Source organism: Mandrillus leucophaeus, unplaced genomic scaffold (assembly GCF_000951045.1).
Source record: "Mandrillus leucophaeus isolate KB7577 unplaced genomic scaffold, Mleu.le_1.0 Scaffold146, whole genome shotgun sequence".
NCBI classification, from domain to species: domain Eukaryota; kingdom Metazoa; phylum Chordata; class Mammalia; order Primates; family Cercopithecidae; genus Mandrillus; species Mandrillus leucophaeus.
The window spans coordinates 1,328,361-1,343,766 of NW_012101432.1; the positions used below are offsets into that span (position 1 = coordinate 1,328,361).

Genomic DNA, 15,406 nt, shown 5'->3' on the forward strand with positions numbered 1-15,406 from the left:
CCACCAGGTCCAGCCTGGACATTACTTCCTGCATTAAAGATCTGAGCAGAGAAGCCAGAAGTCTGAGAAAAGGTGAATACATATTGCAAGGGGACAAGGGAAGGGGCAGAGGCCATGGGTGCTGTATTGTCAGAAAAGCCAGAGAGGTATTCAGAGAATTCAAGCCTTGCTCAGCCCTAGAAAGAAAGGCTGGTGGGGTGATAGCAGGAGGCTGGTGAACTATCTTCTGCCATGGGACAGGGGCAGCTGCAGCAGCAGCATGGAGCAGTAAGATGGTTCTCAGGTTGAGAGTTGCCATTTACTTTGGAAGCTGATAGTGACATGAAAGAAAGCCACAGGGCAGTGCTGAAATCCACATATCTCTAGATAGAGAGGAGGGAGCCTGACTATACTGTTCAAAAGAACATTTGCACGTCTTGAATGAAGTGATAAACAGCAGTTCCCTAGTACCTGTCTCCAAAATAAAGGGGAGTTTCAGGTTATACAGTGTTTTTGAAAATAAGAGTGGAGGGTGCAGGTGTCCTGGAGAGACCTGTCCCTCCCAGTGAAAGATCCTCTGGTAGTCCACAATTCTATGTTCCCTACCTATTTTACTCTTTTGTACCCTGAAATTTACTCGACGTGGAGGCTTTTTAAAGGATATGAACAGTAAGAATGAAGAATTCAAACGACTTTTGGTTAAGTTAAATTCTACCATATTTTCAGGGAAAAACAATGTTCAAGTGTTCAGTCAGGATCTTGGCCAGTGAAACTCTTCCACTTCTCCCCACCTGCAAGAGTGTGTTTTTCTTTGACATTTGAGCTCGTCTCCCCTGTCTCTGATGTTTTCCTCACTGCCCTTTTTGCCTCCTCACTGAAGCAAAAAGAACAGAGCCTCGGCTAATTACTCTCAGATCAAATAATACTGGTTATTGTAATTGGTCATTGTCCGAAAACACTGAGTTCTTCTTAGCCCGGAGGTTGCCTGGCACAGCTTAGTTAGCTAACTATTCCCGGAATGTCTCTATTATCTGTTTTACTTTGCAAAAGAAACTAGGGATTTGTTGAAAGCTGGTAATAAAAGTCTGCCCTGGTCTGAGCCGAGACTGCGTAGAGAGGGCCTGGGAAAGCATGACCCCCATGAATCAAGTTGCCCCCCCTCCAATAGCCACTCAATGATGTTATTTGGTTTCTCTGTGTCAGAGAATAATAAACCCACTAGGTTTTCTTGCAGACCAACATTCCCTGTTCTCAGGGCCTGGGGCATGGCTGAGGGACACAAAACAATTTTAATGACCAAACTCACTGAAAGTAAAATGGTTCATAGAGAAAAACTAACAGACTCGCAGGGGTCTGGGGCTCCCAGAGGCATCTTCCTACAGCTTAGAGCCCCCACATGGAAGTGCTCAGGGGCTGCTGTTCAGTGGACTGAGATCCAGGGAAATGTCTCTCCAATCCTGCTTAACGATCTCTTCCTGAGGTAGTACTCACCTGTTCCAGACAACGTGAAGGCTTCGAGGCGTAGGTAGCGGGAACCATTCTGGGAAGCATACAGAGGGCGTTAAAAAATAAAATCAACCCGAAAACCCTGTTGCCAAATATACTGTTAAAATTCTAAATGCTCTTCTTGGCTTGGTGTAAAAAAAAGGATTCAAGCATCAGGTAGGCTACCGTGATTTTTAAAGCTTCATCTCCTGCTGAATGTTTATGATTTGGTGAAAGGTCACTATTATGGGTAGAATTATGTGCTCTCAAAATTCACATGTTGAAGTCCTAACCCCAACTACTTTAGAATATGATCTTATACGGAAATAGGATCGTTGCAGATGTTATTAGTTAAGATGAAAGCACTAGGGTGGCCCCTAATGCAATTTGACTCGCATCCTCCTAAAAAGGCAAAATGTGGACAGAGAAATAGACGTGCATCAGAGAAGGTGAAGTGAAGAGACTCAAGGAGAAGATGACCATCAGCAAGCCAAGGAGAGAGACCTGGATCAAACTCTCCCTCATACCCCTCCCAAGGAGCCAACCCTGCCAACACCTCAATTTCAGACTTCCCAGTCTCCAGAACTGTAAGATGATACATTTCTGTTGCTTAAACCACCCAGTCTGAGACTTTGTTACAGCAACTCTAGCAAACTAATACAGTCAACATATTCAGTAAAGTCAGCAAACATTTGTTTAACATATACTGTGTGCAGAGCATGTACCAAGTGCTGGGAAGAATACAAAACAGATCGAAAGAAACCCCACTACTTCTGCAGAGCTTACAATTCATTTGGGAGAACAAGTATATGTGCGTGAAATGTGATGAATAATGAGGCAGTCTTAAAGACTCAAAAGTGGTTAAAAAAAGAAAAAAAAAAAACTCAGGGGAGCCAGGCACGGTGGCTCTTGCCTGTAATCCCAGCACTTTGGGAGGCCCAGGCTGGAGGATTAGTTGAGACCAGGAGTTCAAGACCAACCTGGACAACATAGTGAGACCTGTATCTACAACAACAACCGAGCCTGGTGGCATGCGCTTATAGTCCCAGCTACTTGAGAGGGTGAGGTGGGAGGATCACTAACCTGGGAGGTTGAGGCTACAGTGAGCTGTGATTGTGACACTCACTCCAGCCTGGGAGACAGAGCAAGACCCTGTCTCAAAAATAATAATAATAATAAAAATAAAAAATAAAAAAGTAAGGGGAACTAATTTTGTATGTCACTTGTGGAAAAAATGGAAGTGAATCCTGGCTTGAATATTCCAAAATAGGTGATAATAAAAATTGGAGCACTCTATAACAGTTATATTTGGGTGTATGTGTTTCTATGATTCTTAGTATTGATACCATTTAACCCAAACAAAAACCATCCTAAAAGGGAATGATTTCTCATTCACTCAAGAAATACTAACTGAATGCTTCTTCCATGTAAGGGCTGTAAGAGGAGCTGCAGGGGAGGCAAGCTGATGGATGCTCTTCATCAAATTTCCTCCATTGTCCACTCCAAATTGAAAAAAGAATATTTCAACTCTCATTCAAAATGGTATTTCTGCCTTATATTTTTCTTAGGCCTGAAATTTAATTATTTTGTTTATTAGTTTGTTTAGAGACAGGATCTCACCCAGGCTGGTGAGTACACTAGCATGATCATGGCTCATTGCATCCTGGAACTCCTGGCTTCAAGTGATTCTCCCATCTCAGCCTCTGGAGTAAAAAAAAAAAAAAAAAAAAAAAATTATTTAGAGATGGGAGTCTCACTTTTGTTTTTGTCCAGGCTGGTCTTGAACTCCTGGCCTCAAGTGTTCCTCCCATCTTAGCCTCCCAAAGTGCTCGGATTACAGGCATGAGCCAATGTTCCCAGCCATTATTTTGGTTTTAAAAATCTCTTCCTCCAGTTCCTATATAAATGGAATAAACCAAGGTTGTTTATCACAACAAATAATTTAATTATGGTTGGCCAAAAATTAATTTGATAATACTCATGTGTTCACGTTGGCGTGCACATAGATCTGGAAGGCTACTCACTAGATAGTGGTGGTGGTTACAGGGGCTTACCCTTTTTCCTTTGTTGCCCATTTTCTCAAACATTTTTGAAATAAAGCATATACAATATTATTTTGCAATTTCAAAAGGAACTTCAATGAAAATTTGAATTTATAGTGCTAAGAGTCGTAGAGTGAAAGGAGTGATCAAAGTGACTTCAACTGAGTTTTCAAGGGCAGGTGCCATCAAATGTGAACCTCTCTGCTGGCATTTTATAGTCCCAGGTGGGCACTAAGGGAAGTACTTGTCTAGGTTATTTACTCTCTGTTCAGTATTATTTTGCCTAAGTTCAAAATAACCAGTAAAGATAAGAATATCTGGCATTTGTTTAGTATGTTTCTCTTCAAACCATTTTCTGCTGCCTATTTACAGCTCTTCCCTGGCCAAACAAAATCAAAATATTTCCTCATTCAGTCATCTCCCAGTTTCAATCAACAAAATGAAATCCATTTCCATCCTTTCCCATTTTCCATTTTTCCCTTCTGAGAGATCTATGTGCTGTGTTTTTGGCCTTCAATATTTTAATACTCTTTCTAACTTGAGTGGTGTTCTGTGGCACGTGGGTTGGGGGTTAGCTGACTTAGGGTTTGAATATGGACTCTGCTGCTTCAGTTTTGCTGAGACCTCATTTAAGATACTTTGACCATCCATGGCAACCCTCAGTTTTCTTTCTTTTTTTTTCTGATTTTTTAAAATTTAATTTTTTTTTATTATTGTACTTTAAGTTCTAGGGTACATGTGCACAACGTGCAGGTTTGTTACATACATATACATGTGCCATGTTGGTTTGCTGCACCCATTAACTCGTCATTTACATTAGGTATTTATCCTAATGCTATCCCTCCCCTTGCCCCCCACCCCACAATAGGCCCCGGGGTGTGATGTTCCCTGCCCTGTGTCCAAGTGTTCTCATTGTTCAATTCTCACCTATGAGTGAGAACATGCGGTGTTTGGTTTTCTGTCCTTGCGATAGTTTGCTCAGAATGATGGTTTCCAGCTGCATCCATGTCCCTTGCAAAGGACATGAACTCATCCTTTTTTATGGCTGCATAGTATTCCATGGTGTATATGCGCCACATTTTCTTAATCCAGTCTATCATTGATGGACATTTGGGTTGGTTCCAAGTCTTTGCTATTGTGAATAGTGTCACAATAAACAATATGTGTGCATGTGTCTTTACAGTAGCATGATTTACAGTCCTTTGGGTATAGACCCAGTAATGGGATGGTTGGGTCAAATGGTATTTCTAGTTCTAGATCCTTGAGGAATCCCCACACTGTCTTCCACAATGGTTGAACTAGTTTACAGTCCCACCAACAGTGTAAAAGTGTTCCTATTTCTCCACATCCTCTCCAGCATTTGTTGTTTCCTGACTTTTTAATGATTGCCATTCTAACTGGTGTGAGATGGTGTCTGTGGTTTTGATTTGCATTTCTCTGATGGCCAGTGATGACGAACATTTTTTCATGTGTCTGTTGGCTGCATAAATGTCTTCTTTTAGAAGTGTCTGTTCACATCCTTTGCCCACTTTTTGATGGGGTTGTTTGATTTTTTCTTGTATATTTGTTTAAGTTCTTTGTAGATTCTGGATATTAGCCCTTTGTCAGATGGGTAGATTGCAAAAATTTTCTCCCATTCTGTAGGGGCAACCCTCCATTTTCTCAATGCAAATCGAAGGTGGTATTCACCTCTCAAGGATCCTGAAGCGAACCAGTGAAATAATGAGTGCAAAATGCCTGCTCTGGACCATTAAACAAAATAAATCCTATTTGCTTTTCCTTCCTCTTTCCCTTTCTTTGAAAAGTTATGGGCAGTATAAACAATGCGTGGCCAGGCACTTGGATCCAGGACCCAGGTAAACCCACACAATGCCTCTGACCAGCTGTGTCACCTGAAGATATTCCTTAACCTCACTGAGCCTCAGTTTTCCCACCTGCAGAAGGGGGATAGTAATAGTTCCTACTGCATAGGGTTGTGAAACTAGGATAGTAAATGTAATATAAATATTTCTTCACTCTTTGTCTCTTCTTTTCCTGCTTCTCTCCCTTTCTGATATAACATCCCCCTCTCTCCCACTCAGGTATTTCTGCCTTATTGTTAGTTCCCCTTGGAAACCTTCTCTAAATATCTTCTACTAAAATTCTAACTTGCTCCAAGCCCCAGTTCCTCTAAGTCTGACTTGATTTCTTCTGAGTCCTCAATGTGGGTCAGTGGCGTGTTTCTTAGCTTGGTAGTATGGTAACATGAACACAAATCCAAGCTCAAGTCTCCTTTTTGCCACTTACAAGCTTTGAGACTTTAGGGAAATTGCTTAGCCTCTCTGGTTAAATAATTGAGAAGTTTCCAAATCTGTAAAATGGGAATCATTTTCCAGTTGCTGGGAAAATTACAAAAGATTAAGCACGTGGCCTGTAGTAGGGCCTCAGTAAGTGTTAATCTCATTCCTTTTCTTCTTTTGGTTTTGACCTCTCATTTTGGAGAGGTAGGTTCTCAAGGGGAGCTGCATACTGGCATTGCCTGGAAATCTTTACGAGAAAGGAAGCCCTGAGGTTTGATTCAACTAGCCTGGGAAGGGTCCAGACATTGGTTACTTATTGTACTGTTATTATGAGTTTCTTTTGGTTTTTGAAAGACGTTCTCATTCTGTTGCCCAGGCTAGAGTGCAATGGCATGAGCATGATCATGGCTCACTGCATCCTTGACCTCCCGTTCTCAAGCCATTCTCCTGCCTCGGCCTCCTGAGTAGTTGGAACCATAAATGCACACCACCACTTCCGGCTAATTTTTAAAAATGTTTGTAGAGATGGGGTCTCCCTATGTTGCCCAGGATGGTCTCATACTCGGGTATCCAGCAATCCTCCAGCCCCAGCCTCCCAAAGTGTTAGGATTACAGGCATAAGCCACTATGCCTGGCCTGTTATTATGTCTTCAATGGTTCAATGGTCTCCAGAATTTTCCAGTGAGGAGCTAAAACAGAGGATCTTTGGTCTAGCAAAGAGGGCAGGGTCTATCACTCACCAGCAACTCAACACACACTTCTCTGAGGCTCATTTCCTCATCTGTAACAACTCAAATGAGGTTGTTGTAAGAATTTAATTAATCAATGTATATAAACATTGCAGAACATAGTGTCTGACACATACTTAATATGTTTGTTCAGGGATGTGAGAGAGGAAGCACTACAAGGGAAAATTCAGTTCTCATAAATTCTGCCAGAAAAGGATGACCTGTAATAGTTGCCCCAGGACCCCAGGAGTAACAACATTTTGTACGTGAGTCCGTGCTTGGGGTAGACGGATTGTACTGACGCCCCTCCACCTCTATTTTGTAGCTACATTAGCTGAGACAGGAATGGATGTGTCCGGGGTCAGTCAGGGAGCTGCTATTAAGCAGAAGCAAAGCACGACGCCTATTTGTGGCCTGCCCTCCCACTCAGGCAGATAACCTGAGGCTGAATGACCTTGCCTCTCTCCCATTGATTTTTCCCAGTAGGTATGCTGCGAGCGATCAGTGAGAGAATGATCCACAAACAGATAGGCATTTCACACAGCACCATTTCAAGAGGAGTCTGGTTTCTCTGGCTTCAATAGCCTCTAAAAATAATAGGTCTGGAGGTAGCTTGTTTCCCTTCTCCTTCCAAAGACGAGAGTAAATCATTAGACCCGATTTTTCTCCTCATCCCTCTGCAGTTCTCTCTAAAAAGAGTTCTCATCTGAGTTCAATTGGAATTCGAGGCAGGAAAAGCAAAGTTGCAAAAGGAAAGTAATAAAGCAGAACATTTACGTTTCCAAACTAAGTGGAGTGAAATTAAAATGAGGGCAGAACTTTTGCTACCATAGTAAAAATAGTCCATTTTTCATAAATATTTAATAAAGCTCATTTCACAACGGAATTCAAGTCTGGTAACCTTAGTCAACAGAGATTTGTTGATTGATTGGTAAAACATCACTGCACCATTTTGAGTCTTAGCTCAAGGTAAAACATTTTCTAGTTACTATAGTCTTGCCACAATCACCCTAAGGTTATCTCATAGTGCTGTCTACTGAACTACACCTCTGGAATTTCCTGAATACAATGCATTCTTGAGATACCGTATATTTAAATAGTTGATAATGTTGTTAGCCTTATTTCACTATCTTAAGCAGTAACTTGAAAACTGCACTGCCAAAATCTGTAACTCTTTTTCTCCTACCTGCCCTTCACCCTCACCCCAAACACACATACACACACACACACACACACACAGACACACACACTCATTCATGGCCTCACAACTGTTTGCTTCACTCTTTCTCAGGTAACTGGCTTGGAAGTTTCCCTAGTCTTTGGCTCAAGGCTTCCCAAGCTTTTTCTTTCTTTCTTTCTTTTTTTTTTTTGAGATGGAATATTGCTCTGTCTTCCAGGCTGGAGTGCAGTGGCACGATCTTGGCTCACTGCAACCTCTGCCTCCCGGGTTCAAGAGATTCTCCTGCCTCAGTCCCAGTCAGTAGCTGGGACTATAGGCACACTCCACCATGCCTGGCTAATTTTTGTATTTTTACTAGAGACGGGGTTTCATCATGTTGGCCAGGCTGGTCTTGAACTCCTGACCTACAGTGATCCACCCGCCTCAGCCTCCCAAAATGCTGGGATTACAGGTGTGAGCCACCGCACCTGTTCCTTCCCAAGCTTTAGAGTCCCCTTTGAGCATCATCAGGATGCTCTAAAAGCTGATGTCCTCATTGAGGGTACTCCTTGGCATTGTTCAACCTTGGCCCTCCAACTCATATTTGTAGTGTATTACTTTTCTAATTGTGAATCAAAACTTTCTGCGGATTCTGAGAAAATATCCCTCTGCCAAAGCCTGTGCCTGAGGTCTCAGTAAAGGAAGGAGAGACCAGGCCTTGCTCCTGGTGGATGGAGAAGGTGGAGGGAATGGGCATAGTCAGGACTCTCCCCTCTCTCAGAGGCAGGACCGTGATTGAACTCTGTCTACCACAACAAATGATTTTTGACCTATGGCTTGATCATGCTTTTCAGTGAGTGTTGTATTTAATGATGCATCATTTGACACTGACCACTCCCTGTAGTCCCTACACATAGTAAAGGGCCACCACATGCAGTCATTGAGCTCAGCATTGAGAATACACAGGCATGGAACCCAGCCCTCCTCCAGTGAGTGCTGGCCATATGATTTCCACGGTATTGCTAGGATTACCTACTGGTCTCCTTTAGCTCCTCTGGCTGTTCCTTCTCAGCTTCTAAAGACTCCCTTCCCTCTACCTAGTCCTATAGTACTGGCCCCACAGGGTTCCCTCCTCCTTTCTTTTTTCTCTACACACTTTCCTTTGGGCAACTGAATTCACACCTGAGGCTTTAAATACCGATTTAAGCACATGACTTCTCCTGTATTTCTAGGCTGGACTTCTGTACTCACAGTTTATATTTCCACTTGCTTTTTAGATATCTCCATTTTGTGGTTCCACAGATATCTTAATCTCAAAAGGTTAAAACCTTATACTTATTACTCTCTCTATAAATCTCTTCCTTCCCCCTTTTGTTTCCTTTGAATAAAATAGCAAGGATGGCCGGGTGCAGTGGCTCATGCCTGTAATCCTGGCACTTTTGAAGGCCAAGCCCACGTCTCTTTCTTTAAAAGCCATCCCTAGGGCAGGCATGGTGGCTCATGCCTATAATCCCAACACTTTGGAAGACCGAGGTGGGTGGATCACTTGAGGTCAGGAGTTCGAGACCAGCCTGACCAACATGGTGAAACCCCCGTCACTGCTAAAAATACAAAAATTAGCTGGGCATGGGGCTGCACGCCTGTTATCCCAGCTACTTGCGAGGCTGAGGCACGAGAATCGCTTGAATCCTGGAAGTGGAGGTTGCAGTGAGCCAAGATCGTGCCACTGTACTCCAGCCTGGGTGACAGAGTGAGACTTCATCTCAAAATAAATAAATAAATAAAACCATCCCTAAATTCCCCAAATTAAGAGGGCCGTTTCCCTAGTTCCTTCTTTTCTTTTATTTTCCTATTCTTTCTTGTCATGTCACTGCCAAGTCCAAGATTTCCCTAGTTTCTTAAAGATACCCAGGCAATGCTGCTGTAGTATACTTCCCACATTGTATTATTTATTTATTTCCCCCTCTAGACTATATTCCTTGAAGGCAGGTACCAGTGTCATATTTATTTTTTACTCTCTCAGTCCCTAGTACCTAGCATTCAACACGTATTTGCTGAATAAATAAGAAGTAGATGGTTGGATGAAAAATAAAAATGAAATAAATATATTAAAACTTATTTTTAAAATGTTAAAGTAACTCAAGTGAGCCCACTTGTGTACCTGGCTCTGTGTGTGTGTATATTTTTTTGTTTGTTTTTTTTTCTGAGATGGAGTCTCACTCTGTTGCCCAGGCTGGAGTGCAGTGGCATGATCTTTGCTCACTGCAGCCTCTGCCTCCTGGGTTCAAGTGATTCTCCTGCCTCAACCTCCCGAGTAGCTGGGATTACAGGCGCCCACCACCACACCTGGCTAATTTTTGTATTTTTAGTAGAGATGAGGTTTCACCATGTTGGCCAGGCTGATCTCAAACTCCTGACCTCAAGTGATCCTGCCTCGGCCTTCCAAAGTGCTGGGATTACAGGATTGAGCCACCACACCCGGCCCCAGCTCTGTGTTTTACAGAGCTTGATGGTGCAAGGCACTGGCCATAAACATGGAGAAGGAGGCTCTGGTCTGAGCCATTTACATGGTATTAGGCACCTTGAGGCCTCTTTTATTCTTCAACTTGGAAGGAACATGGCAGAGTTTTACTTTACTTTTATTTCTTTTTAACATTAAAATTTATTTTTTAATTAATAAATTAAAATTGTATATATTCTTGGGGTTTTACTTTAGAAAAAATACTTTTTACCCGCTTTTACTCACTTGCAATTTTTTCTAATCTTAATTACTTTAAGATAGATAATCTACTCCCCCCAATAAAAACTAATAATTGACATCAAATAAATTAAAGATGAGAAAACTAAAAATAAATGTAGAAACTAGAAGCAACCATTAATGAAGATCAAAGTGGCTGTGTATCTAAATTAATTTCACTGACTGATTTGGGGGACGGGTTAATAAAGATGTTAATAGTAACTCCCCAGGAGCTTTCGGCAGCGCTCCAGAAGTGAGACAGTAATGAGCCCAATCGAGGTTCATAGATTCAGTGAACGCCAGTGGCTTCATTAGCTATAGAGAGGGAGGCTGCTGGAGTCCCAGGGTAGGAACTCCATTCAGATTACACTCCTGAAATATGTCGCCAGGCTCACAGATTCTAAAATCAAGTCTGGGTGGAAAGACATAATCATTTGGAAATGAACCTGCAAAAGTTTATGGCCAGTCCCCAGTCTAGGGCACTGTTTTAATTACCAAATCATTATATCTGCCCTTTGATAGTTAAGGTAAAGTGGAATACTGCTATGACCTCCTTGGAGTCCAACAGGTGTGGATATTTTGGGTCACCCCTTTCCTGGTTAGGTGACCCTGGGCAAGTCACATACCTCTCTCAAAGCCTCAGCTCTCTCATCAATAAAGTAGGGATTACAACATTGTCTCTATCTGATAGGGCTGTTGTGAATCAAAGTAAAATAAAATATGTAAAGTGTCTAACTCATAGTTAGTCCTCAATAAATCATAATTATTATTACCATTAATAAGGTGAATAATAACTTATATGTTCTTCTTTGCAAAGCAGACAATGAGAATTATTTAGAGTCCAAGAGGGTGTGACTGGAACTAGAACTCAGGTTTTCTAACTCTTAGTCATTGATTTCATTTCACAAATATCTACTGACTACTTATTATGTGCCAGGTAGGGGGCTTGTGTAGAATACTAGAAGCACTAGAAGTGGGCAGGTGTGCTCTGTAGAAAACTTCAGCACTCTTTCCACTATACCATGTTTGGGTGAAATTAACAATGGTAACACTAATGTTGTCTGTGATTTAGTAGCCCTTACTGGATACCCATTATGTAGCATGTAGATGACAAGGATTCTCCCAGGGAAAGGCACTGTGGGCATAGAGTGGGCAGACATATCACTGCAGTCCAGGTGCGGGGAGCAGAATGGACCCATCACCAAATAAGAACAGCCTTAACAGGTGCACAACTGACTTAGGTAGGCGTTTGAAAACTGAGAGTCAGCTCTTAGGATGTGCGGATTCAGGCAAGGTTTAGGCCATGCAAGTAAAAGCAAAAGTCAGTTCTGGTGCCTGGAGGTATGTCTGACCTCTAGAAGGAAGCCAAGATTTCTAAGGGAGCAGAGATAGCATCTGTTCTCACACACCTGTCACTGGGTCTGAACCACTGGCAAGTCACTGAGCAGCTGAACTTCCACACTGTGTACAAAACTGAATGGGGGCGGTGGCTCACACCTGTAATCCCAGCACTTTGGGAGACTGAGGCAGGCAGATCACTTGAGGTCAGGAGTTCGAGACCAGCCTGGCCAACATGGTGAAACCCTGTCTCTACTAAAAATACAAAAATTAGCTGGGCATGGTAGTACATGCCTGTAATCCCAGCTACTCGGGAGGCTGAGGCAGGAGAATCGCTTGAATTCAGGAAGTGGAGGTTGCAGTGAGCCAAGATTATGCCATTGCACTCCAGCTTGGGAGACAGAGTGAGACCCAGTCTCAAACAAACAAACAGAAAAACCAAAACCCAAAACCCAATGGGAACTGACTTTCATTGAGCACCTACTAAAAGTTAGGCACTATAGCAGATGCAATTCAATATCATCTTTCAGACTCATCCTGCAAAATGAGACAGAGGGATACAATATGATTAATGAAAGGAGAACAAGGTTTGGATGCAGATTTCACCCATTTCCAATAAGTAAACGCCTCTGTGTGAGCCTAGGAGAAAGCCTCTGTTTGCTCATCTGTAGAATTGGGCTACTCCATCCAGCATTGATCTTGGCAGGCAGTAATAGGGATTAGCAATTGTGTACGTTCTGTGTCTGGCACACAGGAAACACTTTTACAATGATAGGATTTCTCCTATTTTGCAGATTAGGGAACTAGGAAATAAGTAACTTCGTCAAGTTACCCCAGATAGTAAAAGGGGGAGCTTGGACCTACAGTTCCATATGAATTGATGCCCACAGTTAAAGCCTCTCTTATCAATATCTTTCCCCTCAGTTCAACCCACTGAATAACTCCCTTGGCTAACAGTTCATGCAACCAAGCTGATGCCGACCCAGATGCAGACCTTAGCTTGTGTTCACAGCAAACACAGAGACTTGCTTAGAACCCTTTGAGCCCAAAGCAGAATAGCTCTTTATCATCCCAGTGGGGACAAGGATCATTTTAATCATCGTCTGTCCCATAGTGGTTTCAGATGCAGTGAAGCTCTCACATTGGATTTAAGGTCAAAATAAGACATTCCGAGAACAAGGCTGCAATGCTGCAGTACAATGCTGTCGGATGTCAGTATGCCATCCATGCTGTTTCTTGCTTCCACCTGGTGGTCAGAAGTTGATAAAGCAAGCATACTGAAAAACAACTGGGCGTCCCTTGGCCTGTCGCTTATGGTACATCTGATTCTGGTCCCTGCAGGGCTTTTAGTACCACTTTCCTGCCTTTTGATTTTCATTACGTTCTTCTAGTGGAAAAACTCCCCACGTGCAGTGTTCTTTCCTGGGACTAAAAGAACCAGGATAATCCCGGATGCTTCCCTGCGGCTGAGCTCATGTCACAAATCAGGCATGATTTTTAGCAGATATTTCTTTAAAAGTTTGAAGGCCTCTGTGGACTCTATTCCGTTCTCTATGGGAACAAGCATCAAAGAGACAGGAATAAAATGCTTTGCACGCACATCAGGAACTAATTGCCAATTTGGCAAATGCATTGACTAATGTCATGCACTGTTATTTCTAAATCCTCTCCTGTCCTTGACCCCCAGTATCTAGATGTAAACTTGGAACCATTAGTGGAGAAGGATAAAGTCTTCTGGTGCCTCAAATGGAATTGAGAGGGATTTAAACTCAGCGCTTTTGAGTGTGGTGAAATGAACCCAGCAGTACATTAATGCTAGGATTTGAGCTCACACAGCGTGAGCGCTTTCAAAAACCGTGTTTAAGGAAGCAAACAGAGCTATGACAGACCCTTTCAGTGAAGCAAAAGGAGTTGGATGAAACAATCAATGACACATTAAAAACCACAACTGGGCTGCAATCATGTAGGCAGGAAGAAAAGTTTCTCTTTATCGCAGGATCTTTGCATCTAATGAGATGGTGACTGGACAACCTCCAGAGGAGTAAGGCCTCCGTTTACTTTAGTTGAGAAATGTCTAAATATTTAGTTGATTCTCTTAAAAGCCCTACACGATTCTGTAGCAAACTGGTCTCTAAGGTATGATCTTATCAGCTCTGCATTGCCATTGGAACATCTATTTAAAGGGAATTTGAAAAAGAAAAATCAGAAAATATTATTAAAAATACAAATGCTAACTTTTTCTCTCTCAAAATTAACTATTTTTAATACCCTTCAGATACTTAGTTTAGGACCAATACCTTTCCAGTTACTACTTTCTCTTAATTGATTCTAAATTGAGAGAACCCTCGACTGGGCTCCCAGCTGGGCTCCCTCAAATTGTACTGGTTGAATTGAAAGCTTAGGGGTGCTTATGACTACTTTGAATGAACTGGGAAGGAATGGAAATCTCATTCAGAATGCTTCTTGTATATTCTTCATTTCTATTGGTTCTCATAGTGAAACCTACACTGTATGGTTTGGCATAGCCACTGCTCAGTGCTTGTGTCTCCATAGGGAAGTGGCTCCTGAGTGCATTTTCGTGGGAGTGGTAGGGAGAGCTAAGAAGGCTAAAGGAACTTTGTAAAAATGTCTCTAGGGGGTCGCCATTTGAATGCACAGTACTGTCTTCTACTAGCAGATTTTAGCTAAGACCAGCATTCAATTTGCTCTAAGTTTCTGGGATCTTCAGCGCCACAACTCCTGTCCATTCTAGCTACGGCATCCACTGGGGCTTTAAACTCTTCCAACTTTCTGAGAGCAGAATCTCCTCCAGCTTGTGGTTCTTTACTATTGCTTCCTGCGGAGTATTATTAAGGCTCACCAAACTCTCCCCTCCCCCACTGCAGGAGGCCTGCGCAGCCCCGTCCAGCCAGCTTGATTAATGTGTCTTGGTTAATTGTGTGAAAGACGGCAGCCCTTTAGCAAGTGTGACCAGTTTATTGTTCAGCCAATCACGGGCCCCTCAGTTAGCATGTGAAAAGGGGGTGTACTGCTGGAGGAGGGTGAGTGTTCTGGCGGCTGAGTCAAAGGAGGAGCGTTTTGGGGGGTCACAGAGCAACACCCACTTCTTTGAGGGGATGTTACTATGCTCTACTAAACCTGTAAACCTCTAACTCAAAACACTTTTTTTCTCCTCCCTCTTTTTTCAAGATTTTTTTTTTTCCCATGGTGCAAGCAGGCAAGATACTGGGTACTCTGCAGATGGAGTTCACGTTCCAGGGTTTTTAATATTTCACTTTTATATTTCTGTTAGAGAATGATCCTGCTGAGAGTCTGGGAATCCGTGCTCGTCAGAACCCCCTCACTGACACTTGGATATATTGCTCTGAAAGCTATCCCAGGAGAAAAGATTAAACAAAAAAAGCGCCTACTTTTCAAAGCCTACTTTTCAATCTGCCCACATCAAAATAAGACAACTGGCCCTTTGAAGTGGAGGACACAGAGTTCTCAGCCAGCTTGCTTAAAACGGGGAGTGGGGGAGACAGAAAGAAAGGAAGGAAGAAAGGAAGGGAGGGAGGGAGTGAGAGAGAGAAGGAAGGAAAGGAGGGAGGGAAAGAGAGAGAAGGAATGGATGGAGGAATGGAGGGAGGAAGGGAAGGGAAGGGAGGGAGGGAGGGAGG

The 15,406-nt window shown here is 42.7% G+C and overlaps 1 protein-coding gene across 3 annotated transcripts in view; it reads right to left on the bottom strand.

Annotated features, from left to right (window-relative positions):
- CDK15 (cyclin-dependent kinase 15) overlaps positions 1-15,406 on the bottom strand; it is a 94,697-nt gene that overhangs the window by 22,476 nt on the left and 56,815 nt on the right. For 2 of the 3 annotated variants that reach the window (XM_011974485.1, XM_011974483.1), the window contains exon 11: positions 1,471-1,519. In XM_011974485.1, coding sequence (XP_011829875.1) covers positions 1,471-1,519 — 49 coding nt within the window. Of the gene's footprint in view, positions 1-1,470; positions 1,520-12,196; positions 12,994-15,406 lie in introns of those variants that run through there. The other variant, XM_011974486.1, reaches the window with a different exon arrangement.